This window comes from Zalophus californianus, chromosome 4 (assembly GCF_009762305.2).
Source record: "Zalophus californianus isolate mZalCal1 chromosome 4, mZalCal1.pri.v2, whole genome shotgun sequence".
In the NCBI taxonomy this organism is placed as follows: domain Eukaryota; kingdom Metazoa; phylum Chordata; class Mammalia; order Carnivora; family Otariidae; genus Zalophus; species Zalophus californianus.
The window spans coordinates 135,015,769-135,030,965 of record NC_045598.1 but is presented as its reverse complement, the minus strand read 5'-3'; the positions used below and the strand labels follow the sequence as shown (position 1 = coordinate 135,030,965).

The following is a 15,197-nucleotide window of genomic DNA, read 5'->3' as shown; positions in this document are numbered from 1 at the left end:
CCATAATAAAAAGCTAGGAAGGTGGGTGAGGGGATGGGGTAATGGGGTGATGGGCATTAAGGAGGGCAGTTGATGTAATGAGCACTGGGTGTGATATGCAACTGATGAATCACTAAATTCTACCCCTGAAATTAATAATACACTATATGTTAACTAAATTGAATTTCAGTAAAAAATTAAAAATAAATAGCCAAACTGTGGAAAGAGCCAAGATGTCCATCGACAGATGAATGGATAAAGATGTGGTGTGTATACACACACACAGACACACACACAGACACACACACACACACACACACACACACACAAATGGAATATTATGCAGCCGTCAAAAGGAATGAGATCTTGCCATCTGCAATGACATGGATGGAACTGGAGGGTGTTATGCTGAGCAAAATAAGTCAATCAGAGAAAGACATGTATCATATGACCTCACTGATATGAGGAATTCTTAATCTCAGGAAACAAACCGAGGGTTGCTGGAGTGGTGTGGGGTGGGAGGGATGGGGTGGCTGGGTGATAGACATTGGGGAGGATGTGTGCTATGGTGAGTGCTGTGAATTGTGCAAGACTGATGAATCACAGACCTGTACCTCTGAAACAAATAATACAATATATGTTAAAAAAAAAAAAAAGAAGAAGATAGCAGGAGGGGGAGAATGAAGTGGGGGAAATCGGAGGGGGAGACGAACCATGAAAGACTATGGACTCTGAGAAACAACCAGGGTTCTAGAGGGGAGGGGGGTAGGGGGATGGGTTAGCCTGGTGATGGGTACTAAAGAGGGCACGTACTGCATGGAGCACTGGGTGTTATATGCGAACAATGAATCATGGAACACTACATCAAAAACTAATGATTTGTAATGTATGGTGATTAACGTAACAGTAAAAAATTTAAAAAAGGAATAAAATAAAAAGGTATGAATATAGATACACACTATAATATGGATGAATTTTGAAAATATTATGCTAAGCGAAAGAAGTCAGTCATAAAGTGCCACATATAGTATAAATTCTATTTATATGAAATGTCCAGAATAGGCAAATCTATAGAGACAAATAGCAATTTGTGGCTGCCCAGGGCCAGGAGAGGGGGGTTGGGATTAGTTGGGGGGTTAGACTAAATTGGACAGGATTTCTTTCTGGAATGTTGAAAATGTTCTAAAATTGATTACGGTGATGGTTGCATGCTTCTGTGAATAGTCTAAAAAAAAAAAACCATTTCATTGTGGGGTGCCCAGCTGACTCAGTCGGGGGAGCACGCGACTCTTGATCTTGGGAGTTGTGAGTTTGAGCCCCACATTGGACATAGAGATTACTTAAAAAAAAAAACGAAAAATGAAACATTTCATTGTATAATGCAAATGGTTGAACTGCATGAAATATGAATTCTATATCAATTATATTCAATAAATATGAATTCTATATCAATTCTATATCAATACATACACAAATTTTTAAAAAGCAGCAAAACAGAAGACAAAGGCCTCAACATTCATTGCACTGTTCACATGGTAGAATTTGTAGCATATAACTTTAGTTCCTTCCCTTTTTAATTTAAAACTGATTTCTTGAAACTTTTAGTCTCACTTTCCTATATAATTTCACACTTAATTATTAAGATTGTTGTCTTATTCCATCATTTTCCCACTGTGGACATCTTACATTTGATCAACTTAAGAAGGTATTTTTGTTCTGGGTTACCCAATTTCCTGAGTTTCAAGAATCGTTCTGAGTCTAAATGTCTTATGGTATCTGTTGTAACTTTAAGACAAAGAAAAGAATAGAGCACTAATTAGGTAAGCATTAATTTGAGAACATCTTTGCTTTTAAAGGTAATTTTTTTAAAGATTTTATTTATTTATTTGACAGAGACACAGCAAGAGAGGGAACACAAGCAGGCAACACAAGCAGGGGGAGTGGGAGAGGGAGAAGCAGGCTTTCTGCTGAGCAGGGAGCCCGATGTGGGGCTCGATCCCAGGACCCTGGGATCATGACCTGAGCTGAAGGCAGACGCTTAACGACTGAGCCACCCAGGTGCCCCAAAAATACTTTTTTTAAAACATTAGTGCTCATGGCTTTGTGAAAAGATATCTGCTCCAATGGGGGACTAGGGCCTGCCTTTTGTACGGGGGTGGGGGGAGGCTTAATGTGCTCCCACAATTAGTGAGGCCATTTACTTTTTGGAGAACCTATCACTTTAACCAAATCACATCCTGTTCCCTGAACCTTTGATTAGTCATGTGTATGTACAGAACTGATTTCAGTGCTTGCTGACGAGTCTTGCACAACATCATCAAAGGTTTATTATCTCTTGAGACTGAGAACACTTACAATATGCAGGAAGAGATTTCTGCCATTTACTTTAAAACAGAGTAAGTGGGTATTAATGATTAACTCATGAACTTCATCAATTTTTTTAAAAATAAGTCTTCATATACTGTATTTTACTTCTTTCTCTTTCTATTTTACACACACACATGCACACACAGGCATGATGCATGCAATTTTTTTCAGGGTTTGAGTAAAATAAGGATAAGTAGGTGTCCCTGGATATGTACTGAAAACATTACTGGAGTACTGGCACTTCACCTTTTTAATCACTTAACACATGAGACCTGAATACATCCACATTTTTCTTTTTTTTTTAAGATTTTATTTATTTATTTGAGAGGGAGAGAAAGAAGCAGACTTCCCACTGAGCAGAGAGTCCCACGGGGGGCTCCATCCCAGGACCCTGGAATCATGACCTGAGCTGAAGGCAGACACTTAACCTACTGAGCCACCCAGGCGCCCCTATATCCACACTGTTTTACACCCATTGATAAAGAATTAAACTGTTCACTTTTTGGAAAAGTGTTAACATATATATGTATGTATGTATATATGTGTATGTATATATATCAATTTCAATGTACTTCTATATCAATGGTTTCCAGTAAGTTATCCAGCCATCATAATTAAAGGGGTAGCCACAGTTTTATAAGAAGGAATAAACTGACCTAGTACATTCCACAAAGACTTATAGGTAAATATTATACTTGACAGTCTATCTGGAAACATATATCTAAAAAAATGTCTACAAAATTAAGCAATTAGGAACACGTTTTTGCATTTATGAGTTAAAGATGGTAATTCTATCCTCTGTGTGGAGAATGAACACTCTAAAAACTAAATAATTCTTCATTAAGCCCATCTTGGTTTTTCTAAGATTTAAGGAATTATGAGAGCCAAAGACTGTATTTCTCTGAAAAAAAAAGTTATTTATGAATTCCCCTTGGGTCTATTTTTCAGGAACTTGGTTATGAGTTTGGTTATTTGGTTATTCTTCTCAGGGAATACTCATCATGGGAAAACTTGGTACAATTGTTCCATCCAAATGTGTTTTTTTAATTATTTACCGTGCTAATAAAAATTATAATAAACAAAAAGAAATAATAACCCAGAATTGCTTTTAGCCAAATCGTATCTCAAAGGACACTGAGGGGCCTCAGTTTAAAAAGCAGTGATAGTATCACATAGTAAATAGGAGAGCTTTCTCCCTTCTAAAGTACTGTGTAATAGTGATTCACCAAACAAACTAAATTCTGAAAGGTATGTTCCAGTGTTTGCATAATTCCTATTTTAGCATGCATGTTAATTTTATTTTTAAAAACAACACCATTTATTTGCTGTGAAAATTAAGAATCCTTCTCCCCCTCCCCATGTCCAGAGTCACTTACTACTCAGTGGCTAAGTGCTAATAGATGTTGAGTTTAAAGGAGATGCCTTGAAAAGTGACTCTCTTTCAGAGGTGAGGGCAATCAGACTTGCTACCTGATTTCTTTCAATTGAACAATGAATGATTTCAGGCCCTAAGGACATATGCTAGTGTTATTTTCAGGCTTGCCAAGTGAATAGTTAGAAATATTTGAAGGCTTTGAAAGGTAGCACACATTATAATTATCAGACTGTCCTTGCATGCTTTACACACAGCAGTTATAGATATTGGGAGCTTCTGTATCGCTAACAATTCTGTCATTTCCAAACTAAGACTAATCTTGCTCTTCCATAAAAGAACATTTCATTAATGAATGTGGTCAACTGCAGCAACGTCAACGACTGACACTTTTTTGCAGGAAGAGGTAGCCAGATTTAAGAAGGCAAGATTTCCCCCAGCATCTCTTAAATTAAGTCAACGCGAATAGTTCTAATAAGATTCGGGGCTTTACATTGGAATCTTTAACAAAATTTCAAGAAGAGAGAGGAAGGGAGTGCATTAGAAACATATGGTGGAAAGAAAATTTCTGGAGCCTTGTAACTAAAATGGATCAAAGTAAGAAGTGAAAGATAAAAGTAAAAAAAATAATAATTCAAAACAAGATTATTTCTAAAAACTAAGTAAGTAAGTAGCAAGTGAATAGGACTTCCTCCAGCAGTTACAAGGATGCCAGGAAAAGGGAATTGAGTTCTGGGGCAGAGAGTAGACTGTGCTTTAGTTGTTCCTGTTTAGGAAGTTAAATGCTTAGGGAGGCATATTCCCTCTTTCAGGTCAGCGGGGTACCATTTAGTACATTACTGCTGAAGTACCCTGGTGACCTGAATGAATTAATGCAGCTTCCAAAGGTGCTTAACTTGCAAGCACTGAGAGCTCAGGCACTAGCAGTGATAAATATTCTAGTAGTTCTTTCTATTTAATATACCAAACACCCAAAAATGCCAGCAAAAGGAAGTTTTTTTAAAGTGAAAGAATTCCGTTGTGACAGGAGATACTCAGGCAACAATTTTAACCAGCAGTTTTCTCCTTCTGGCTTGTAGATGACCCAACAGGTGTTAAGTTCATCATTCTCCTTGGCTGCGTTCATTCTGGCCCGCTCTTGTGTTACACCACATCTGCGATATCTTTAAGGGAATCTGCAAACTTGAAGGAATGAAAGTGGGCTCCAAAATGATGAAGCACTAGACAAAATTGTTAAGTTTGCCTCTGGTGCTCTGGCCTTTCTTTTCCTTTCCCACTCTCTACTCTTCCTATCCTCAAGTGCAACAGAAAGTTTTCTTATTAGCAGGGCCTCATGATGTGGCCTAGAACACCAACACAGTCTCTTACTGTCTGTGAGGACTTGAGCAAGGCATTTTGCTCTTAGTTTCCCATATGTCAAAATAGGAACAGTAACCTATAACTGTTAGGAAGAATAAAATGAGATAATGCAAATAAAAAAGTCTAACTTCTTATGATGCTGTCAGCCTACGTCCTCTTTTTTAAATGGATAAATGGATGTCAGTTATCAATATGGTTTTACCGTTGACAGAACAGCATCAGAAGAAGGGATATTTTTGGTAAGATTCCTTCCCAATATCTCATAAATCCTATATAGACAATCAATTGCTGACTCTATTTATAAACGAGGCGCTTCTTGACACAGGACACATAATCATGGATGAAAAAATCAATTATTTTAAAACTTTAAAAGCTTCCCTTCCAAATGTAAGTTAAGCGATACAGTTGGACCTATCAATAGCTCGTTTCTTTCCATCTTCAGCTCTGCATTCCACTAATTTTATCAGCAGATAACCAAACACGAAGAATTTTTCAACTTTAATCTTCCTCTGCATTACTCTTTAAAAATTGCCTAATGGGAAAATATAACCTTGACATTCATTCTGTAGGCAACAAGAAGAGAGAGAGATGCGTATTCTACGCTACCTAACATTTCCAGTGAAAGACAGGCTTTAGGAAAATCTGAATCAATAAAGTACTATGAGTATGGCCCAATATACTTTTATATTGATGTGCACATATTTAATATACTACATGTAAGTATTATATTCAAAGCTACAAACGTATTTTTCCTTAAAGATGAAAACCAAGTGAAATAAAATGTTGCCACATGTAACTGTTATTATCTATGATAATAACAAACTTGTCTTTGTAAACATGTATCTTGAAGCAAAACTCTGACAGTATAATAAACTGAACTCACAAAGATTCTTCAAGAGTCAAACTAAATTAGCATCCTGACCCTATAAGGGGGTTGACTGACGTTTGCCATTCTTTACCAAGTGGTTTTCTTCTTCATTTCGAGGTAATACATCAGTAGCATCATCCTCACGTACGAAGGAAACATACATGTTCCAACTAATAGAAAAGCTCTGCACTGCCTTAAATGCCCACCATGACCCTTGTCTAAAACTGATCAGTAACATCTTGCAATGCAAGAGAGCAGTAAGAGGAAGTTGAGATAATCAAGCGACTTTGCTCTACAACTACTGATGACCCAAGAGAGCAGTCACACTCAGTCCTCAGACCAGCCGTTGTCAGAAACAAAACAAAACAAAACAAAACCATGGAAGCTTTTGATGTGGGGTTCTAACCCTAATTTTATTACTATCCTTGCCCCACTGGAAGAATAGAGTGAGTCTGGAAGCATCACCTTAGAGAAGATGGCTTATATCCTGCCACATTAACGGGACACAACCTCCATCAACAGAGACTCTGTACTGGCACATTGTAAGTACTCCATCACTGCCTCTGTATATAGTAGAAGTAAAACTTGGGATATCATTCAGGTACTCTGCAAACAGGACATGAGCCTCTGTGCCTCTACCAATCCCCACACTCCTCTGAGGTTATAGGATCTGTGAAGATGTTTCCTCATAGGCTGTAGGGGGCTGCTTCCACTGCTGCTCTTATTTGAATAAATCATATCGTCATAAGCTCTCCTGAAATACACCGATAATTTGGGAAAAGTGCCTTTTAGGGCTTGAATTCTCTGAATAATGAACAAATCTCCACGTCTAATTGAACTCAGCCTGAGCATAGGCTCAGACTCAAAGCAAACTTGGTAAAGCATTTCCAGTAGAACTCAGGCAGGCCAGATGTTCTGGAAGCAGAACCACGGTCATTATGCACATACCAGCCCCTCCCCCTGCACCCCGGGCCAAGACCCTTTCAGCAGCGCGAGGCCTGGTTAACATATGACTTTGGCTGCATCACTGCGTGGCATCCTAGCGCCCATTTGGACGTTTCAGCAATTTTAAACAAGCTCCGCTGACAGGGACTATTAAATTGAAGCCCAAGAAGCACGCAGGGAGAGCACATTAATTATGGGGTAACACCTTTGTCTGCATTACCTAAATGACCTCAGGGCGGGTGACACAGAAGCGATTTACTACTTTTGGTTAAACCGCACCTTCACTTCACATGAGACAGAGTGAACACAAGTTACACAAAAACCAGAATATAAATCATAAAGTATGAGTTGATGTGGTCCTGAAGTGAATGGTCGTGTCAAAATTTTTTACTGTGTTTCTGAGATGAGGGGCAGCGTGGGCTTGGAAGGAGATAAGTGAGGGAAGCTCTTAGGGTGGGGCTCCGCCCTACCCAATCCCCACCCCTGACAAAATCACTAACCCAATCCCCACCCCTGACAAAATCACTAACCCAATCTCCATCCCTGACAAAATCACTAACCCAATCCCCACCCCTGACAAAATCACTAACCCAATCCCCATCCCTGGTAAAATCACTAACCCAATCCCCATCCCTGGCAAAATCACTAACCCAATCCCCATCCCTGACAAAATCACTAACCCAATCCCCACCCCTGACAAAATCACTAACCCAATCCCCACCCTTGGCAAAATCACTAACCCAATCCCCATCCCTGACAAAATCACTAACCCAATCCCCATCCCTGGCAAAATCACTAACCCAATCCCCACCCCTGGCAAAATCACTAACCCAATCCCCAACCCTGACAAAATCACTAACCCAATCCCCACCCCTGACAAAATCACTAACCCAATCCCCACCCCTGACAAAATCACTAACCCAAACCCCATCCCTGACAAAATCACTAACCCAATCCCCATCCCTGGCAAAATCACTAACCCAATCCCCAACCCTGACAAAATCACTAACCCAATCCCCATCCCTGACAAAATCACTAACCCAATCCCCAACCCTGACAAAATCACTAACCCAAACCCCATCCCTGACAAAATCACTAACCCAATCCCCACCCCTGACAAAATCACTAACCCAATCCCCACCCCTGACAAAATCACTAACCCAATCCCCACCCCTGACAAAATCACTAACCCAAACCCCATCCCTGACAAAAATCACTAACCCAATCCCCAACCCTGACAAAATCACTAACCCAAACCCCATCCCTGACAAAATCACTAACCCAACCCCACCCCTGACAAAATCACTGCACCCCCCACCTGACATGTTCGAAAATTCATCCAGACTAAGCAGCTCCTTCAAAACAAAATGCACCCTGGAAAAGACCTGAGAGTCATTTATATCTGTGGATGCTCTATTCTGCTTTTATGAAAAGGCTTCTTTCCCCTTAATTAAGGGAATGCTAGTTTTCTTCGGGGAATTAGATGGGTAATCTTGCGACATGGAGCATTTCCATGAAGAGACAATCCAGGTGGGATAAAACAGTTAGGATTTCAGAGAAACAGAGAAGACGTACTAGCATGTGCCTGACATGTTGGGAGATGGTAGCACTGGTTAAGGAAAGACATGTGGAAAATAAAATGGGAGGGTTCCTTTGCACACTTGGCTTTCTTTAAATTTTGTCTGGGTTTGTTAACAATTTCACACACTAAAAATCACTTTATCTATCCTGACATGGATGTAGTTAAGTTGCTAATGCCTGGTCTAAAGTAATCCTTTTAGGGATTGATGTGTATTAACATATATATTTTATATTTGGATAGACAGATTTTTAGTCATTTTTTTTCCAGGGGAATACAAAGAGGGTTCTCAGCTCACAATGTAATATATTACTTGCCATGGAAAAGCAGTGAGGAAGTCCATATCTGTGCTGGAGTAGCCGTGTTATAACACATAGCTGTGCTTCAGCAAATGTCAGGCTTAAAAACAGAAGGAGACGTAGCAGATAGGGCTGGCCAATTACACTGCGATCTAAAAACACCAGTGATTTATTAGTTACTATGAGCTAACCAGCTCCTCTCCATTTGATCTGCGTATTTATTAGTTATAAGTATTATGGGAGCATGTATTATTGTTCCACCACAGAAACTCTTTTTTCAGCCTCTGCCTTGTCTTTTTATATGAGAATACAATAGAATAATTTGAGTGGTGATTACTTTTTAAAAACGAAATCCTGCAACTGGAATTAAATTTCACAGTGCATTTCAACCTTGAAAGAAACATAAATCTGAAACTAATATAAAAAAGTGTAAAAATTTCCATATTCAGGTTAATTGTTTGGCAACAGAAAAGAATAACTTTTGTTTATCTCTGAAAACAGCTTTCTTCATCTAAATAAATGACTAGAATAAGAAAAACCTGTTTTGGTTTCTTAGATACACACACATATTCCAATTTCCTTTTGTACAATGACTTTTATGCAAATGTGTACCACACAATCTCCTGACCTCCTTTACCATCACACTGGGACAATGACAGTTCAATAATTGAAACGGTACATATCTGGTATATTTGATTTTAAATTGCAAAGTTGGACTCAGGCTTATTGAAATGAAAATGCTTGTGATTCTTTGTTAATTCCAAACTGATCGGGTTATTATTTCCTACTAGTAAAAAAAAAAAAAGGCAAAAAAGGTAGGTGAAGCTAATTATTCCATTTTTTATTTCCTTGACACATACTTTTCCCAATGTGGCTCCTTCCACTCTCTTCTGTGACCCTCCCCCACACCTTGATTTTAGTTCTTAACCCGGATGCTTTCATCCATAACATGGATAATGAGAAAACTCCAAAAATGTTCCTTGGGGAAATGTTACACTAAAAGTTACCTAGGACTAAATCCCACGTGTGTTCTTTTGCTCACCATGGAGACAAGAGACTCATTCACTGCTCTCAGCCAATTTTAAATCCAAATATGAAAATAGCCTTATGGAATTCAGACAGACTATTTTGCTTCACTACTAGCAGATGCAGGAAGAAAAAAGGCTGGTATAATTAAGCTTTTGACTTTGAACCAGCAAAGCTGTGAACACCTCACTTAAAAATACATATAATATTATAAGAGCAGCTGACGTGCAGGTGAGGCAAGAGCATTTGCAAGCCCGGCATAGGATGGGGGTAAACCAATCAGCTGGCTGGAAAAAGTCTTGTCCCTTCTGAGCCAAGAATAAACTAAACTGCAAAACTGAAATATGGCCAAAGTTGTATTTGTTCTTTGATTTGAATGTGTAGTGCTAAGTGGTTTCCATTATAACTTTTTACTCGACTCTTTAGAAAAATGTTTGGGATCATGTAAGAGGGAGACCAATTGTAATACATTTTTTTTTTTTAAATGAGGGTTGGAAGTAACAGGGTTTCTTTAATACAGGCTAATCTCAGGCTATTCATTTATTCATCCTACAAATATTGAGGATTTATTCTATGAATATCAATTGACAAGAATTTGTAGAGGATGCAAAGGTGTGAAATTAGAAGAATATAATCAAATCCAATAAAGTGGTTAGCTAAGAAACAATGCTTTTGCATCATATCTAGATCTATATGTCAATGTAGATATACACACGAGCACACTTTGACTTACAACACTAACTTAGCTATCTGCACACTCAGTATTTGTTAACCTCACTTTAAATACACTTTTATACATGGAAGGAGAAGATTAAGGGCAATCTGTAGTTTCATTTTATTGTTTTAATTTCTTAGGCAAATTTTGCTTCATTATTAAAATTTCTGGAGGAAAAATCAAAATTTAATAGTGCTTAGCGCTTCAGAGAATTCTGCTTAAAGAAGTGAGTAAGCTTTCCTTAACAATAACAAAATTCCTTTTTAAAAAAATTCTAAGGAAAATAATACTGCCAAAAAAATGAACACAACTTTGTTTGTTTTTGCAGTCATCGTTAGCAATAGACATAAAGGTATTCTTCTTTTTTTAGTCCATTTGGAAAGATCATCAACACATTCTGCCTCTGGGTCCTTTGCCAAAAATACCATAACCCGCAAGCCTTCTACCTTAAACATAAAAGGAAAGGTGTTGTTCTGGTCAAATAAAGAAATAATTTTTACTAGCATACGTCTAATGTTAAAGCTGCCTAAATCCTGCCAAATACATTAAGACAACATCTGTAAAACAGATTTTCATTAAATTGATCAGTTTAAAAGTTAAGCAGCTAGGCAGATGATGCTTTTAAGCTAACCCTTAACCTTTAACCTTTAACCTCCTTAAACTGGAATAAGGACACACACTTCTTTTAGTAATACTGCTGCAGGTTGACAATGCAAGAGGTAAAGTGGTCTATTCAAATCGAACTGACACATAACCACATTTAGAGTGTTATGAATCAATATGTTGTCAATAACGAGGAAAGCTGTTTTCTCACAGCTCAGTATTTATCTTATAACTGCTACTTGTCACTTTCCCTTAAAGTCTGAATAATTCACGATGCAAAATGATGTAAATTAAACTCAATGAAAATGAGTTTTATATAGGAGATTATTGTCTAGTCATTAACTCAGAAACTATTTTAAGTCTAATTTTAATATTTTAGCCTATTACAGACCATCATTTTTTTTTTCCACGCTCAGGCCAATTTGTTAGGTTCTCATTTAAAAGCAATTAATGTTACTTATGAAGCAATTTCATTTTGCCGACACAAGCCGACCAAGCTTGCTAATATTCTCATTACTACACTTGAAAATCCTCTATATCTGACTCAGACAGTTTCTGTAAATCAGTTTCAAAAAGGCACCCTCAACACACTGCTACTCTGGAGTATTTTTCTAGTTACTACTAGAAATAATGAATGCCCCTTGAAGGATAATACAACATAATATAGTTCGATTGCCCAATACCAAGTTTCAATAGCTCAAATATTTATCTCCTCAATCTTCTTTTAATTCAAGGTAAGCTTGTTCAAAGTATGTTTTTGTTTGTTGGCTGACCATTTTTAGATGCTAGGCTACAAAGAAAGACACTTGAGTATTTAAGAGATAAGCAAAGAAAGAAGAGTGGGGGACAAGTAAATTTTTATATGACTTTATAACATTTTTAAGGGAAGAGTACATATATTCTTTGGTTCTGGGATCTAAAGCTCTGTTTTAAAGCCCTCTTTATAAACAAGCTTTTATCTCATTTGGTTGTTACATTCGAAGGCAATATCCAACTCTCCCTGAAAAGAAACTTGAAGAGTAACTCTGACACTTAGCAAATTGCTCTGCAGATAGTGAGAGAGATCAACTCATACTCAAGGAAAGAATGAATAAACTTAATACACACATATATACACGCGTTTAAATAATCATCAAACAATTAGATTAAACAACCTTTCCTGAGAAAATAAACAGTAACACTCTACCTTTCTTTAGCTTCCCACATGAGATCAATAAAATAGAAAAATTTGTACATTTATATCTTCTATTCACAACATGCTAATTTAAAGTGTTAGAGGAGCTGCGTGAATATAAACACAGTTCATGAATATTCTATATAGCTCCCAGGGTTGAGATCTATTATTTATACAAACTTAATGTTTGTTTTTTTCTCCTAGGTATTCTGAAAGTTTTAATAGGTCAGGTATCAATAGGAAAAAAAAAAAAAGTTGACAACTGAATGGTAAAGCCTATGAATTATAATATAATTAATCCTTTATATTATATTTTCAATAGCATCGACTTAGAAGCTTGCCATCTTACATTAGGGCTTGTACTCCCCTCAAACTGTGTAACCCAAATCTAATGCTTTCGTCATTGATCCACAGAGCACCGATCTTACAGGAATGATGTTACAGATTCTCACGCCACGTCTTTAGGTTTTTATACTCAGTATGTCAATCAAGAATTTGAACTTCAAGAAACAACCCAAACTAATAGCGCCAGCCCCAATTCAAATAAATAATTCTTGCACCTGCTCCAGAGATCCACAATCGGCCCCTTTTGCTGTGTGTTTATAGTTTGAAATAGTATTAGAAAAGCCGTAGATATTATAATCCCTGGTTGACTCCTGATAGTATAGTTATCACTGATTTCTAGTATAAATCAATAGATAACACTTGCAAAATGGATTTTGTAATCATATTTAGAGCTTGTTACAATGACTAATAGCTTGCAATATTTTCTGAATTTTAATATCCCCTAGACAAAAGAAGTTTTTAATAAGTTACCAAGTTATTCATCATAGAAATGAATCTGTTACATTTGTACAAGAACCAAGACAATCAAGCCAATCCAGTAAACAAACTCACAAAATAAATTAACCAGTAATTAGGGCTTAGAAAAAGTCAAGACAAGTTGTGTAATAAATGGTGCTCACCAGTTGCACATATTTATTACATCGGCATAGTTTTTTCCAGCAAAGATAAAAGTGTATTTGCCATTTAATGAACATTTTTATTTGCGCCACACCCAGTGGAGGGAATAAAAACATGACTAGCTGAGAAAGGTCATGCAAAATAACAACCGAGTTAAGTAGAAGACTTTCAACTGATGCTAAGGGAGAGTGTGTTTACTCAAAAATTACAGAAAAACGATAGAACACACACACAGATACACATTGTGTTTAGATTGCCCCTGTTCGACACCTAACAAAAGACGACGCATTCACGAAGTAGCACTGTTTTTGTGATCTGTTGCCTATAACCACTGACACAGCCAAGAGCGACTCTATGTTTGTTGTTGTTGCTGTTGTTTTTAATCAACCAATAAAAGAGGGATAACAGTATTATTTTATATGTGAAAATACTCAGGAAGGTTATTTTAACTTCTGGGAAGCCAGTCAAGATTGCCACTGAGTTAGGTATAAAAGGGACATAAGGCAAATCTTTTAAATAAACTCTCCAGTTGCATGTATCTCAATATACGTTTAGTAACGTTAAGCAGAAACTGTGTATCTTGCCCTTCTATTTTTTTTCTCTTTCTTTTCTTAACTTGCAAATCTGTGCTCCAAGCTCTGAAACAGTTAATTCCCTTCTCTACTCTGTGCCAACGGAAATGGATGTCACTGCTTACCTTGTAGAGCTTCAGGGCCGCCTCATGCCTGTGATTGGTGGTATGCAAGCGTAATTTATCCACACTGTTGGTGTAGTAGTCACAGGCATTACATTTCAGGTGAACTGGGTTGCCAATGGCAATGCACTTCAGCCTCCACTCATTGCTTTTGCCCCCTTCTTTAATGTGAGCCACCAGTTGATATTTCTGCATATGTTTATCAGTCTTGCAGTGGAGCTGGAAGTTGGCTTTGAGCTGAGTGTTGTAGTTACAGAGCTTGCACTGGTAGATATCTCCAATTACAGCCCTCCATTCCTCTTCAGGGAGGGAGCGCTCACTGCTCACATGCACACTTAGGGCCTCCAGGCTGTCAGAGGTGAATTTGTTGCAAACAGCACACTGGAATAGCTTCAGCGCTGGGTCACTGATATAAGGTGACAGCTCTCCTGCAGTAAGGAGGGACAGGTCATCACCCATTAGCTGACCACTGGCAAGCCGGATTTCAGGCGGCAGCTCATTATTTACTACAGGAAAAAAAAAATTAAAAGGAAAAATAGAGACTAGAAAACACAGCACACACAAAGGAATCTGTAAAATAAAGTCTTGACAAGGAATGTGCTTTCTTTAGAGCTTAAACTATAAAAAGCTGTAATAGGATTGAATCAGGATCAATTACAATCATCCCTTTCAACTTCTAAATTCCCTCATCAGATAGCTTTAATTACTCCTACTGGGCATGATGTCATTCTGAAATTTGTATTTTCGAGGGCAAGAAGGTTGATCAATACCATAACAAAACAGTCACGTGCTTGCAGTTTAAGAGCCTAGATAAACTTACATAAGCACTAATTGTTATTTTGCAATTTGTCTAAAAGCTTGATGAGATTTGGCTAATACTGCCCGCGTGCAGGCACAAATACCTGGGATAAGGTAACGGTATTACTGTTAATTTAATTGTCTTCAATTCAAAATATTTAATTAAAAATCACGGTATACCAAGTTTGATATTTTAGGGAAGAGTGGCTGAGATTGACGCCTGCAGGCCTGCTCTCGGCAAAGTATGGCTAATGACTGTAGAGCAACTAATGCAAATTAGCATTTGTTAATCAACCTGCTGAATGAAGAGGGAGTTTGCTGACCCCTCTTATGCTGCCCTTCATCCCTTAACTCCTTCCTCTCTGGAGTTAATTCAGGTTTGAAGCAAGGCACAAATGGTTTCATTATCCAGCTGAAGGAGAAAGTCCCCTGCTAGTAAACTGTCCCCAATTTGGT

At 37.8% G+C, this 15,197-nt stretch overlaps 1 protein-coding gene across 1 annotated transcript in view; it reads right to left on the bottom strand.

Annotated features, from left to right (window-relative positions):
* ZFHX4 (zinc finger homeobox 4) overlaps positions 1 to 15,197 on the bottom strand; it is a 181,610-nt gene that overhangs the window by 141,143 nt on the left and 25,270 nt on the right. The window contains exon 3 of the mRNA XM_027567822.2: positions 13,947 to 14,449. Within this exon, the coding sequence (XP_027423623.1) occupies positions 13,947 to 14,449 (503 nt within the window). The remainder of the gene's footprint in view (positions 1 to 13,946; positions 14,450 to 15,197) is intronic.